The sequence below is a fragment of the Stegostoma tigrinum genome, chromosome 2, assembly GCF_030684315.1.
Source record: "Stegostoma tigrinum isolate sSteTig4 chromosome 2, sSteTig4.hap1, whole genome shotgun sequence".
NCBI lineage: Eukaryota > Metazoa > Chordata > Chondrichthyes > Orectolobiformes > Stegostomatidae > Stegostoma > Stegostoma tigrinum.
Window position 1 is genome coordinate 112,617,164 of NC_081355.1, and position 15,822 is coordinate 112,632,985.

At 44.3% G+C, this 15,822-nt stretch overlaps 1 protein-coding gene across 2 annotated transcripts in view; it reads left to right on the forward strand.

The window, feature by feature from the left end:
• The window catches only part of fam171a1 (family with sequence similarity 171 member A1), a 182,629-nt gene that overhangs the window by 124,153 nt on the left and 42,654 nt on the right, over positions 1–15,822 (forward strand). For both annotated transcript variants that reach the window (XM_048562980.2, XM_048562987.2), the window contains exon 3: positions 13,793–13,885. In XM_048562980.2, coding sequence (XP_048418937.1) covers positions 13,793–13,885 — 93 coding nt within the window. The remainder of the gene's footprint in view (positions 1–13,792; positions 13,886–15,822) is intronic.

Genomic DNA, 15,822 nt, shown 5'->3' on the forward strand with positions numbered 1-15,822 from the left:
AGAGAGTCGTAGTCTATGAGCCTTGGTAAGATATGCATGCAGTGGCAGAGTTAGAGTGGGTGCTGGCTTTGAGAATGTGAGGTGGCAAAGAGATGATGGTGGAACTTAGTCTTGCAGAATGCAGAAGGTCTTCCTTCTGCACTGTTGGATATCCCTTTTCACTGGGGTTACTGCTCTGACACATGATACTGCTTGTGTGCAAGCTGGCATGGTCTTGGCGGTTGGTAGTCTGCAGGTAAGAGAGCTTGCCCTTCTGCCCACCATCTCATTGACCAGCACCTCCAGACCCTTGGCACCCTAGGAGGGAGCTAGGTTATCTTTCTTCTGTGACATATTCAGGATTGGAGAGCGTAGTTTGGAGGGCAATCCCTGGCTTACTGTGTCTAGAATGGTGTGCAGCTCGGGTTTAAATATGACACCAGAAGCGTGTAAATCAGAAAGTCTCGCCAGTGGCAAGCACCTGCCTGGCCAGACGACTCCCTATGAAATGTACCTAACATCACAGTTGCATAATGAATGAGATGAAAAGTGGGAGAAAATGCACCCTGGCCCATGACAAACTGACGCCACACAACCTCCACACCACCAGACTTCAGCTGCAAGTTGGGAAAATCTAGCCATAAGTCAGAGCAACTGGCAAAAAAAATCCAGAATGCTTTTCCATTTTTAATTCCTCTGCTTAAAGAGCTAATGGAATATGTTGGAGAACTAATTCTGCAAATGAAAGTTTCTGCTTCAAATTTCTTTAACAAAATAAATTGTACAACCAGTATTTTTTTCATAGAAGTCATATCTATCACTGCCAGGAAAGTGTAGCATTTTTGGGGGGATTTACACTCCCTCCAGACATTTCAAGCACAACTTCCCATTCTCTCTTTTTGGAAGGTGTGATTGCATTGTCTGAGCAAAAGGGATCACGCAGCAATTTTGTACCCTCAATCTCTTATTTAAATATTTTTAATTAGAATACAAGCCATAGCAAGTTTGGCACAAGAACAGGCAATTGCTAATGAGTTTGGCAGGAAGCATAACATTCAATTCACCCATGTACTTTGTAGCTTGAACTTGACCTTGAATTTATATTGATTTAGTTCTGCTCAACCTTTTGTTTTGATAAGTAAGAATTGTAATGTGAAGGAAAATATAAATAAAAATGAGATTAGCTTCAGTAAACAGAAGAGCTTTTTTTTAAAAATTTCTGCCTCAGGATATATGCCTGTGCTGCCTTTGTTTCGCTGTATGGTATTTTGCATGCTGTGCGTTAATCTGCGGAACGGTTTCATGAGAGTTCTAGCAAATACTGGATTCAGTCCTTTGCTACTCCATTCTTCTGGTAACAATGTTTGAGTTCCAGTATAAGTTTTATTTTGTTTCAAGCTGGTTAGAATTTATTTAAAACGTAGCATTGGACTACAAGTGAGTGTACCTTCTACAATTCAGAATTCTGAGTGCCTGAAGAAACTGCTCATGTAATGTCATGAAAGATTGAGGAGATGAGATTTTTAAGAAGTGGCCTGTGGATGTTTTGTTACTTTTGTTGAAGGGACTTTTACTAAAATAATTTGGAAGTCTCTGGCCTAATATGTTTGGGAAAAGAGAGCCCTTGGAGTGTTAATGGATTTTTTTTTAATGGTATCATTTATGACAAGTGGAGTAAAGATTGAAGGTACTAGCTTGTTTTCAGTTTAGAATCAAGAATTGACTTTTTGGTTTAGAAAAAATAGATTTGAAACTTTTTATGACAGTTCAGTGGAGACCTAACTGAAGTCAGAAGCGAGTAAAGCCTTTTTTCTAGACAAGGATTTTTTGTAGCCAATAAGGGAATACATTACCTAAGTAGAAAAATTTTGTTCAGCTTCTAGACTAAGTGTGTTTCGTTCAAACCTGCAAGTTATTGGAATCTGAGAATGTCTAAGCTCTCAGTTTTGTGACTGTTTACATATGAAAGCTCTAAAATTCCCAGGACATAGACTAAGAATAATCAGTTAAGTTGAACTTAATGATTAGATATAGAAGTATAGTTTTCTGGATTTGAATTACTATAAATCACTTAGTAATAGCAACATCCAGAGGAATCTAGGCATACAGAAACACAATTCCCTGATAGTGGCAACTCAAGTAGATAAGGTGGTCAAGAATGCATATAGTATATTTGCCTTCATTGGTCAGGGCACAGAGAATGGCAAGTCATGGTGCAGCTATTTAGAACTTTAATGAGGCCACATTTGGAATATTATGTACAGTTCTGGTCACCACACTACCAGAAGGATGTGGAGGCTTAGAAATGGATACAGAAATGGTTTACCAAGATGTTGCCTGGTTTGGAGGGTATTAGCTATGAGGAGAGATTAGATAAATTTTGGTTTATTCTTAGTTGATTGTCAAGGTATGACTTGATTGAAGCTTACAAAATTAAGAGAGGAATGGATAGTTGGAGACGTTTTCCGGAGTGTAAATGTTAATTACTAGGGGACGTAGGTTTAAGATAAAAGGGGAAAAAAATTAAAGGAGATGGGTGAAGCAGGATCTTTTACAAAGAGGATGGTAAGTGAGTGAAATGCACTGCCAGAGGAAGTAGTGGAGAGGTACCCAATAGCAATATTTAAGAGGTATCTTGACAGATACATGAATAGGCAGAGAATAAAGGGACACGGTCCATGTAGAGGCAAAAGGTTTTTTTGTTTAGAAAGACATTATGTCGGCACAGGCTTGGTGGGCCAGAGAACCCATTCCTGTGCTGTACTATTCTTAAAGTGATGTTGCAGATTTAGGTTGTAATATTGTGCTACTCATTGTTGGATTGTTCAGTTTTTGCGTTTTGTGTAATAAACTGTTGATAAAGAAACTCTGCATCCTCAAGTGACTATGTTTCCGTGAATAACCACCACATTCAAATGATCCCTGCAGTGGGGAAGCAGGCTATTTGGCCCAGTAAAGTCTACACTGACCCCCTGAAGTGCATCACACTCAGACCCACCCCATACCCATGTCCGTGCATTACCATGGCCAATCTACCTAGCCTGCACATCTTTGGACTGTGGGAGGAAACTGGCGCACCCAGAGAAAGGCCACACTGACACAGGGAGAACATGCAAGCTCCATAAAGAGGGTGAAATCCGAGGGTGGAATTGAATCCAGGTCCTTGGCACTATGAGGCTCCTTAAACATTGACTAAAATAAAGTTCAATCAGGCTAGAATTCATTCTGTGATCTATCTTGTTCAATTGTGCCTTCAGTTGGGGTCATAACAGGTCAGGCTGTTGAACAGCATTTAAAGTAATTTAAGAGGGATCTATGTCTCACCTAAGCAAATGAGCACATTAAATGCAGAACATAATACAGGAATGTTGAAGTGAGATTTACTGTCTGGATTGGATTTTCAAGTTGACTTTGAATGTTGCTAAGAGTTTTCTGGGAATTGAAGACCCAACAGTAGAGTATAGAGTCGTAGAGATGTACAGCACAGAAAATTGACCCTTCGATCCAACGTGTCCATGCTGACCAGACATCCTAAATACATCTGGTGCCATTTACCAGTATTTAGTCTGTATCCCTGTGAACTCTTCCTATTCATATACCCATCCAGATGCCTTTTAGATGTTGTAATTGTACCAGCCTTCACCACTTCCTCTGGCAGCTTATGCCATATGTGCACCACCCTCTGCGTGATAAAGTTGCAACTTAGGTCCATTTTAAATCTTTCCCTTCTCCCCTTAATCCAATGCCCTCTAGTTTTGGACTCCCCGATCCTGGGGAAAAGACCTTGAATATTTACCCAATCGAAGTCCCTCACGATTTTATAAACCTCTATAAGGTCACTCCTCAAACTCCGACACTCCAGGGCAAGTACACCCAGGCTATTCAGTCCCTCCAACGCCTGGCAACACCCTTTTAAATCTTTTCTGAATCCTGTCAAGTTTCACAACGTCCTTGATGCAGTAGGGAGACCAGGAGACCACAGTATTCCAAAAATGGCCGAATCGATGTCCCGTACATCCGCAACATGACCGCCCAACTCCTATACTCAATGCACTGACCATTAAAGGTAAGCATACCAAACACCTCCTTCACTATCCTGTCTACCTGCAACTCCAATTTCAAGGAAATATGAACCTGTTCTTCGAGGTCTCTTTGTTCAGCAACACCTTTTGAATAAGGTTAAGTTGAGAGAGTTAGCAGATAAATTAAAGATAGAAATTAAAGCAGTATCAAGCGAGGAGGTGATGTTGAAAGTGATGTTGACACATCTGGAATTAATTTCAGGCTTACCTTCTAAGGTCTCACAGCTAGAATTAGCTCAGATACTGTTAGAAATTGAAAAGAAAACTTGACTTTTTTGTTCATTCACCCATTTGGTCAGCAAGAGAGAGTGAGTTAAAGGAAACAGAGTAATAGGAAAGGAGATTGAATTCCAAAACCTTTCACCGCACACGATGCTCATTCACTAATTCCCAAAGTTACTTTAGTCCAATTCCATTACTCTTGACAAGTTGTAAGTAAGTTCAACTGTTAACACCAACCCTCTGATGTTAAGACATTTATAAGTAAAGAATAAAAAACTTGCATTATACAGGATGTCCCAAAGAATGCCACGGGCCATGAAGTGTAATCATTAATGTAGTGGAGTGCTGTTATTTTTCTGTATAGCGAGAGGAATAAAAGTACAAAGAGTTATTAAGTTACACTGCAGCTCTACAGTATTTTGATTTGATGACTCATTAAGTAATGAAAGTATTACAAGGCAAGCCTTGAAAAGGATAATAAAATGTGAGGCTGGATGAACACAGCAGGCCAAGCAGCATCTCAGGAGCACAAAAGCTGACGTTTCGGGCCTAGACCCTTCATCAGAGAGGGGGATGGGGAGAGGGAACTGGAATAAATAGGGAGAGAGGGGGAGGTGGACCGATGATGGAGAGTAAAGAAGATAGGTGGAGAGAGTATAGGTGGGGAGGTAGGGAGGGGATAGGTCAGTCCAGGGAAGACGGACAGGTCAAGGAGGTGGGATGAGGTTAGTAGGTAGATGGGGGTGCGGCTTGGGGTGGGAGGAAGGGATGGGTGAGAGGAAGAACCGGTTAAGGAGGCAGAGACAGGTTGGACTGGTTTTGGGATGCAGTGGGTGGGGGGGAAGAGCTGGGCTGGTTGTGTGGTGCAGTGGGGGGAGGGGACGAACTGGGCTGGTTTAGGGATGCAGTAGGGGAAGGGGAGATTTTGAAACTGGTGAAGTCCACATTGATACCATATGGCTGCAGGGTTCCCAGGCGGAATATGAGTTGCTGTTCCTGCAACCTTCGGGTGGCATCATTGTGGCAGTGCAGGAGGCCCATGATGGACATGTCATCGAGAGAATGGGAGGGGGAGTGGAAATGGTTTGCGACTGGGAGGTGCAGTTGTTTGTTGCGAACTGAGTGGAGGTGTTCTGCAAAGCGGTCCCCAAGCCTCCGCTTGGTTTCCCCAATGTAGAGGTAGCCGCACCGGGTACAGTGGATGCAGTATACCACATTGGCAGATGTGCAGGTGAACCTCTGCTTAATGTGGAATGTCATCTTGGGGCCTGGGATAGGGGTGAGGGAGGAGGTGTGGGGGCAAGTGTAGCATTTCCTGCGGTTGCAGCGGAAGGTGCCGGGTGTGGTGGGGTTGGAGGGCAGTGTGGAGCGAACAAGGGAGTCACGGAGAGAGTGGTCTCTCCGGAAAGCAGACAGGGGAGGGGATGGAAAAATGTCTTGGGTGGTGGGGTCGGATTGTAAATGGCGGAAGTGTCGGAGGATGATGCGTTGTATCCGGAGGTTGGTGGGGTGGTGTGTGAGAACAAGGGGGATCCTCTTGGGGCAGTTGTGGCGGGGGCGGGGTGTGAGGGATGTGTTGCGGGAAATACGGGAGACGTGGTCAAGGGTGTTCTCGATCACTGTGGGGGGAAAGTTGCGGTCCTTAAAGAACTTGGACATCTGGGATGTGCGGGAGTGGAATGTCTTATCGTGGGAGCAGATGCGGCGGAGGCGGAGGAATTGGGAATAGGGGATGGAATTTTTGCAGGAGGGTGGGTGGGAGGAGGTGTATTCTAGGTAGCTGTGGGAGTCAGTGGGCTTGAAATGGACATCAGTTACAAGCTGGTTGCCTGAGATGGAGACTGAGAGGTCCAGGAAGGTGAGGGATGTGCTGGAGATGGCCCAGGTGAACTGAAGGTTGGGGTGGAAGGTGTTGGTGAAGTAGATGAACTGTTCGAGCTCCTCTGGGGAGCAAGAGGCGGCGCCGATACAGTCATCAATGTACCGGAGGAAGAGGTGGGGTTTGGGGCCTGTGTAGGTGCGGAAGAGGGACTGTTCCACGCAACCTACAAAGAGGCAGGCATAGCTGGGGCCCATGCGGGTGCCCATGGCCACCCCCTTAGTCTGTCGGAAGTGGGAGGAGTCAAAAGAGAAGTTGTTGAGTGTGAGGACGAGTTCAGCTAGGCGGATGAGAGTGTCGGTGGAGGGGGACTGGTCGGGCTTGCGGGACAGGAAGAAGCGGAGGGCCTTGAGGCCATCTGCATGAGGTATACAGGTGTATAGGGATGACCTCATCGCTCCGCCCACAACCTCCACAGCCAGCAACCCCAGAGTAGACAGCCACACTGAGCCCTGCCGCATCTTCACCATCCCCCCCAGACCTCCCACTGACTGAGGACAAACAGTCAGTCCTTAGTAAGGGGCTCACCTTTGTCCCCCTACAACCACACATCAACGAATACCAGTCATGGTTGGACGTAGAGCAGTTTTTCCGCCGTCTTCGCCTCCATGCCTACTTCTTCAACCAGGCACCTAACCCTCCTTCCACTGACCCCTTCACCCGCTTCCAACACAAGTCCTCCTCCTGGACACCACCCCCAGGCCTCCTACCATCCCTCGACCTCTTCATCTCCAACTGCCGTCGAGACATCAACCGCCTCAACCTCTCCACCCCTCTCACCCACTCCAACCTCTCCCCCGCAGAACGGGCAGCCCTCCGCTCCCTCCGCTCCAACCCCAACCTCACCATCAAACCCGCAGACAAGGGTGGCGCAGTGGTAGTATGGCGCACTGACCTCTACATCGCCGAGGCCAGACGCCAACTCTCCGACACCACCTCCTACCGCCCCCTCAATCATGACCCCGCACCCGAGCACCAAACCATCACCTCCAACACCATTCACGACCTCATCACCTCAGGGGACCTCCCACCCACAGCCTCCAACCTCATTGTTCCCCAACCCCGCACGGCCCGTTTCTATCTCCTTCTCAAAATCCACAAACCTGCCTGCCCTGGTCGACCCATCGTCTCAGCCTGCTCCTGCCCCACCGAACTCATCTCCACCTCTCTGGACTCCATTTTCTCCCCTTTGGTCCAGGAACTCCCCACCTACGTCCGTGACACCACCCACGCCCTCCACCTCCTCCAGGACTTCCAATTCCCTGGCCCCCAACACCTCATATTCACCATGGACGTCCAGTCCCTGTACACCTGCATTCCGCATGGAGATGGCCTCAAGGCCCTCCGCTTCTTCCTGTCCCCAGGCCCGACCAGTCCCCCTCCACCGACACTCTCATCCGCCTAGCTGAACTCGTCCTCACACTCAACAACTTCTCTTTTGACTCCTCCCACTTCCTACAGACTAAGGGGGTGGCCATGGGCACCCGCATGGGCCCCAGCTATGCCTGCCTCTTTGTAGGTTGCGTGGAACAGTCCCTCTTCCGCACCTACACAGGCCCCAAACCCCACCTCTTCCTCCGGTACATTGATGACTGTATCGGCGCCGCCTCTTGCTCCCCAGAGGAGCTCGAACAGTTCATCCACTTCACCAACACCTTCCACCCCAACCTTCAGTTCACCTGGGCCATCTCCAGCACATCCCTCACCTTCCTGGACCTCTCAGTCTCCATCTCAGGCAACCAGCTTGTAACTGATGTCCATTTCAAGCCCACCGACTCCCACAGCTACCTAGAATACACCTCCTCCCACCCACCCTCCTGCAAAAATTCCATCCCCTATTCCCAATTCCTCCGCCTCCGCCGCATCTGCTCCCACGATAAGACATTCCACTCCCGCACATCCCAGATGTCCAAGGTCTTTAAGGACCGCAACTTTCCCCCCACAGTGATCGAGAACGCCCTTGACCGCGTCTCCCGTATTTCCCGCAACACATCCCTCACACCCCGCCCCTGCCACAACCGCCCTAAGAGGATCCCCCTCGTTCTCACACACCACCTTACCAACCTCCGGATACAACGCATCATCCTCCGACACTTCCGCCATTTACAATCCGACCCCTCCACCCAAGACATTTTTGCATCCGCACCCCTGTCTGCTTTCCGGAGAGACCACTCTCTCCGTGACTCCCTTGTTCGCTCCACACTGCCCTCCAACCCCACCACACCCGGCACCTTCCCCTGCAACCGCAGGAAATGCTACACTTGCCCCCACACCACCTCCCTCACCCCTATCCCAGGCCCCAAGATGACATTCCACATTAAGCAGAGGTTCACCTGCACATCTGCCAATGTGGTATACTGCATCCACTGTACCCGGTGCGGCATCCTCTACATTGGGGAAACCAAGCGGAGGCTTGGGGACCGCTTTGCAGAACACCTCCACTCAGTTCGCAACAAACAACTGCACTTCCCAGTCGCAAACCATTTCCACTCCCCCTCCCATTCTCTAGATGACATGTCCATCATGGGCCTCCTGCAGTGCCACAATGATGCCACCCGAAGGTTGCAGGAACAGCAACTCATATTCCGCCTGGGAACCCTGCAGCCATATGGTATCAATGTGGACTTCACCAGTTTCAAAATCTCCCCTTCCCCTACTGCATCCCTAAACCAGCCCAGTTCGTCCCCTGCCCCCACTGCACCACACAACCAGCCCAGCTCTTCCCACCCCACCCACTGCATCCCAAAACCAGTCCAACCTGTCTCTGCCTCCCTAACCGGTTCTTCCTCTCACCCATCCCTTCCTCCCTCCCCAAGCTGCACCCCCATCTACCTACTAACCTCATCCCACCTCCTTGACCTGTCCGTCTTCCCTGGACTGACCTATCCCCTCCCTACCTCCCCACCTATACTCTCTCCACCTATCTTCTTTACTCTCCATCATCGGTCCGCCTCCCCCTCTCTCCCTATTTATTCCAGAACCCTCAACCCATCCCCCTCTCTGATGAAGGGTCTAGGCCCGAAACGTCAGCTTTTGTGCTCCTGAGATGCTGCTGGGCCTGCTGTGTTCATCCAGCCTCACATTTTATTATCTTGGAATTCTCCAGCATCTGCAGTTCCCATTATCCTTGAAAAGGATAAATTGGTTTTGGATTTGTAGCTTGCATTTTCCGGACCGATACCAGAACTCCAAAAATTATGAGGACAAATTGCACAAAATGTGATTGAATTCCTTGTAGCTTTCAAGATTAATGTCAGCATTTTTAAGATCTTAATCAGGGTAACTTACATAGATGGAGAAAAGCATTTCCACTGGTTGTGAAGTTTAGTACTTTCGAAATTAGAAAAAGAGCTTTTCTGGAGTAATATTGGAAAACAACTCATTAGCAAAAGATGGTAGATGTTTGGAAATCACTTCAGTAAATTATAATCGATATGATATCAATTGATAATTTTGAAACTGAAGTCTGAGTTTTTGTTACCTCTTGCCATCATGAGATATGGGATAAAGCTGGGATATGAGGTCAGGTCACAGATCATCACTGATTGGTGCAGCAAGCTCAAGATAAATGGCTTAACTCTGTTCCTATATTTATGAGTGATATAGGAATCTTGAATTAACTGCAAGAAAGCTGTCGTTTTCATCAGTCATTTAACTTGCTTGTTTCAGGAGCCAAAGTATACCACGATTACAAATGTAATTGGTAAAATACTTGTTCCATCTGTATTATCATGAACACTTCAGTATCAAATGCTTAAATGGTATTTAGTTAGACCTCAAGAAGTTCTGGTTGTGAAAATGCAAACACTTATTATCTGTCCTTTTGCATTGCATGCTGAGGCAATGGTTGAGTGTCGTTATCACTGCACTGTTAATCTGGAGACCCAGATAATGTTCTGGTTGACCCGGGTTCGAACCAGTTGGTGGAATTTGAATAAATATCTGGAATTCAGAGTCTAACGATGACCATGAATGCATTGCCGATTGTCAGGAATAAACCATCTGGTTCACTAATGTCCTTCAGGGAAGGAAACCACTGTCCTTACCTGGTCTGACCTACATGTGACTCCAGACCCACAGCAATGTGGTTGACTCTTAACTGCCCTCTGGGCAATTAGGGATGGGCAATAAATGCTGCCTAGACAGCAACACTCATCCTGTGAATGAAGAAAAAAATTATGTCTCAAGCCAAAAGAAGCATGTTTTCATTTTAATTGTGTGCTGAATTTCCGGCACTAAAATGTTAACCGTTGAGAGAAATCAGTTAACGTTTTGGGTTGAGTGACCCTTCTTCAGAACATGATCCGAAATGTTAACTCTGATTTCTGTCCACAGATGCTGGCAGAGTTGGTGAACTTTTCCAACAATTTTTGTTTCTGTCTCTGATTTACACTATCCACAGTTCTTTTGATTTTTACCAAAATATTAACTCACTGGTAACTATTAACAAAATTTGAAGCTGTGCAGGTTTTGGGGGGGCATGTTGGTGGTTTAGAATAAAATAAAATCTGAAAGAACTTGGAAAATGTGCATTGTGATGCAAGGAAACGTGGTTACTGTGCTGATGTGGGAACATCAACACAGAAATAGTGCAGGACTGAGTTTTAAGTTGGCAGCTTTGCTGAGATCGCCGACGTACTAGCTGTTATCAGGATTATTGGTTGGCGGTGTTGTTCACCTCTGTAACTGGTGTTAGCTTTGAGAGGGTGTTTTTTGGCCAGCTTACATTTGTCTTTTACTGGTCTGGCAACAGGAATTGCAGACTGATTCGGGGCAGCTGGAACTGGGAGATCAGCAGATTTGATTAGTTCTTCAAAATGATCTTGCTGACCAGCTAACTGATGTACTTCTGTTGGGCCCCTAGAAATATTACTATTTTCTTCTGGAGATGGTAAAAGGAAGAAGGTTAGTTCTTTTCAAAGCCCACCTTGCTACTGATACTGCTTTTATTTCCTGTTAAATATCGACCACAACAGATTTCTTTCATGACTATTAATTAACGACATTTCAAAAGTAATAGCAGTGAGACATTTGGTGCCTGAAGATTTGGCAGGGAGCTAGATTTTTTTGAGTTTTTTCTTCATTTTGCTTTAACAGTGGGTACTCACTGATTTGCAAATATCATTAGCCTTTCCCATTGTGCTCTTAATAGTCGTGATTTTTTTCCTAAGTTAACAGCATTAGATGAAAATTTTAGAAGACGATATCACATTCTTAGCAAGCTGTCCACCAGAGGCCCTAAAGGTGAAAATTTGTTAACAGGCAAACCTTTATCGCCTTCAAATAAGGCTGTAGAACTTCCTTTATGCCCACATGAGCCACAGAATCAGGTGGCAAGACATTAGTTTATTGCCTGGAAGATGGTACCTTTGACAGCACTTCAGATTATGAGTGGAAATCAGTGTTTATGTGGCTCAAAGCAGCAAATGTCTGACCAAGAACTGAATGTGCTGCTAGCTGAACTAAACTGGCACCTGTGGAGGCTGTGCTTTTAAATGATTGTGTGGACAGCTGCCAAGAGATCTAGCTTGTGATCAGTGGAGAGTGAATTTATGAGCAATGAGGAATAGGTATGAATAAGCTCCTAGCACAGTAAGCAAGCCTGGAAGTCTTGGCATTTGATGAAAGTATTTAACTTGATGTAAGTGCTAGCCATCTAAAATGTATTGTGCTTGTGATTATAAACATGTCGTAAAATTACTAATGCATAAAATAATGGTTCATAGTGCTGCATAAAATAATAAACATTCTCTCACCATTCTTATCATACCATCCTTAACATCCATCTCCAGTAACGCTCAGCAAAAAATAACTCCTCGTAAAGGAATCTGCCCTCCAAAATGATCAGAAGCACATAATTGTATTCTTACATTCTAAGCTCTGGCAAAGTATCTCATGAATGTGTAGACCTGTAGAACTGACCCCCTGTACCTCCTGTTCAACCCATTTGAACTAGTGTACATCACAGCTCTGTGCAGATTTTCTCATTCTGTCAATTCCTTTTGGGAATTCCTGACTGGATCAACGTACTGAAGAATGGCAATAAAATGCACCACTTGAACTTAAATTACCATTGGGCCATATTAAGTTAATCATAAAAAGGTGTTGAAAATCAGGCAACTGTGTCTACTTCCTACGTTTTATTTGCCAGTGTTCTATTGTTAAAGTAAATCTCCCACATGCATGTTAAAAGATTTTCCCTCAATTATAGGGTGGAGCCGCGACATCTAATTCCACAGTGTAATCGGATACAGATTCTTACCCACAATGTTCTATACATTGTAGGTGTACCTACTTTCAACTAAGTTGATAAAGCAGAGGCTGAATACCTTTGCGAAAAAATGATGTTGAGGGGGTGGGTGTTTTTTTTCAGTTGCATGATTCTATTCTCAATTTGGCATTTGCTGTCATCGGCGCATAGGTTTTCACTTTCGTGATCTCCCTCCATCTCTGTTTTTCTGTCTGGCTTTTATAATCTGTCTGGCTCTCATAATCAACTTTATGTTGTGTGTTTAAGAATTTGAAAAGGCAGGTGGAGAAAGGAGTAAGTTGAGTTGATTGTTGACAATATATGTGAAAGTTATCTATTAGACACACTAGCTTTATATCTTAAACAACACCACAAACCTTAAAACACTCTGAGCATTTCTCCATGAAGCGAGACTAAGTTTTGTAATCGTGAAAAGGAAACGTCCACAATTCAAAGCAGTTACAATAACACCGGCATTTCCAGTCATGTGTATTAATTTAAACTGAAATACTTGAATAGTATTTCAGTATCACCCCTGAAAACTGTTGCTGAAAATTTTAAGTTGTAGCATCAGTCACTTCTGCTGCAAAAATGCCCAACAATTAATCTAGATTAAACTATGCTCACTAATTGCTAAAAGATGTGAGTGAACTAAAGGGTAAGGAGACCATTCAGTTATATTTTTGGGAGTATTGGATAAAGGAATAATGGATGCTGATCCTGAACTTCATTGTAAAGCAAATTTCAAAACGAATCTCCAAGAATAATTAATTTTCATATAACTTTAAATAATTTATTTTCTTAATTTGAATTGTTGAATGTTTTTTCAATGAAAAGATGTCAGTTGCTTTTTAAAATTGTATTATACAGGAAGGATGCTTATCCGATTCCGGAATCCATTGCAATGTTGCACTTTCTTTTTGCGGGTTTGCATTTATCAAAATGTTGGTTACAGGGATCCAATAGACCAAAAGGAGCCTAGAGACCCTACAAAGATGACCTTGTAGTCTGTTTCATGAAAAATTAATTGACTGGAAAACATTAATTCACAGCCTGAAAGGGGCTTGTCTGGAGCCACTGTGCTAATATTGTTATCTGCACAATTATGAGTTGCCAATCATCTATGATGCTATCATGCCATTCACTTGTAAATTGCAAGATTGTGCGAGAAGTCCTCCACATTGCAGTATGATGACTGAACAATTTATTTACCATCCAAATTAATAACCATTCTAAAATTAATGCGCAAAAGTTTGTAAGTTGTAACATTACAGTTTTTGGAAAATGGTTTTTTTTAAAAGTTCTGTACTTTTTAAGTTTTTGCAATGCCACGAGAACTCAGTTAATATACACATCTATTTTGACCTATTTCTTTATCAGTGTTTTCATCTGTGAGCTTGCTTCTCCAACCTGAACGGTCAGCAACCCTAATGGTGTATGAAGACGTTGTTCAGATTGTCTCCGGATTTCAGGGTATGTACTGACAGAATAATTTCAAACCGTTTCTTGAATAGAAAGACGAGATGTCACACCAAAACTGCCTTCAAGAAACTATCTCCCCTTCCCCTACTGCATCCCTAAACCAGCCCAGTTCGTCCCCTCCCCCCACTGCACCACACAACCAGCCCAGCTCTTCCCCCCCCCCCCCACCCACTGCATCCCAAAACCAGTCCAACCTGTCTCTGCCTCCCTAACCGGTTCTTCCTCTCACCCATCCCTTCCTCCCACCCCAAGCCGCACCCCCATCTACCTACTAACCTCATCCCACCTCCTTGACCTGTCCGTCTTCCCTGGACTGACCTATCCCCTCCCTACCTCCCCACCTATACTCTCTCCACCTATCTTCTTTACTCTCCATCTTCGGTCCACCTCCCCCTCTCTCCCTATTTATTCCAGTTCCCTCTCCCCATCCCCCTCTCTGATGAAGGGTCTAGGCCCGAAACGTCAGCTTTTGTGCTCCTGAGATGCTGCTTGGCCTGCTGTGTTCATCCAGCCTCATATTTTATTATCTTGGAATTCTCCAGCATCTGCAATTCCCATTATCTCTTCAAGAGACTATGTCCTATTTTCATTTCTTTTTATGTTTGTAAGCTATGTTTAAAAACATCATACAATATTTTCTTGCACTTTTAGAAAATGATATCCTTATAATCTGGGATTTATGGTGTAAACATATATATCATTGTCCAGAACAGCATTCGCTACCATTGCTCCTTTGAAACTGATGACAGTACTTAGAGTCCATACACATGCTGTTAAACACTGAGGGATAATTGTGTTTTTAAACACAGGTGAAGAACCTTCCTTGCCGTGAAATCTGATTTCATGTTTGTGTGCTGTCAACTGTTTCTATTCCAGTAACTGCAAACATTTAATACACTTTTAAAGTTTGATATTTCAAGTGCTAATAAATATATCAGACTAATTTATTTTAAGGTCTGGATAATGTCTTAAATGTGAAGGATATTTGATGCTTTTTACTTCTTAGTTTGTGGTCTCTGAGAATTAGCTGATTGGTTGTTTAGCCAGTTTGATTATTTATTGTTGTCAGACGTCTGAAAATCCTATAGGCTTGTACTGGATTCAAATGGACATTCACAAAGCTGACATTGATGTAACAGAGGTTGCCAGACCTTTGTGAGACATTTTCTTAAAGGCCAACACTGCGAATGCTATTGCTTTGATGATGACCATAGAATTTAGGACATATTTTCCTCTACTTTTAACCCACAGAAATGTCAATTCATGGCGTTTGTCCCTCTGAAATAACCTGTTTAGTGAAATCACATCATTGTTTCTTCTTAGATAGTCAACGTAGTCTGATAAATATTGGCTTCTTCCCTACCCCATCAATTATCTCCAACTATGGAAGAGAGATAATCTATGTATTTAGAATCATAAGATCCCTACAGTGCAGACAGCAGCGATTTGGCCCATCATGTCTGCACTGACTCTCCGAAGAACATCCCACCCAGACCCACATTTTTCCAGTATACTTTGTTTATTGTTACTTTGCAACATTTTGTAAATTGGATTTATGAAGTTAATGTTGTATTTGGGTCTCCAGTGAGTTTTTGACTTTTTACTATCTGTCCAGAATTAGTGTGCCGAGGCCAGTAGAAATTGCAGAGTCAGGTCAGCTTCATATTGTGTTGTAGATGTGTGAGGTTGCTTCCAGCAGTGGGAACTCACTGGAGGAGTAATGGGAAATTATAGATGTGATGCGTAAGAACAAAACAATCTGCGGTCTTTTCAGAGCTGATGATATTTCTAGTATGCATTCCATTCTTTGCTATTTTGAGTGAGTTATCAAGCATCTATGCAGCGTGGTGAAAAATTGAAAACCTTGTCTGTTAGTTAAAAGATGGAGTGGCACAGAATAAGGTGTATGTCAGGAAGAGACAGAATAA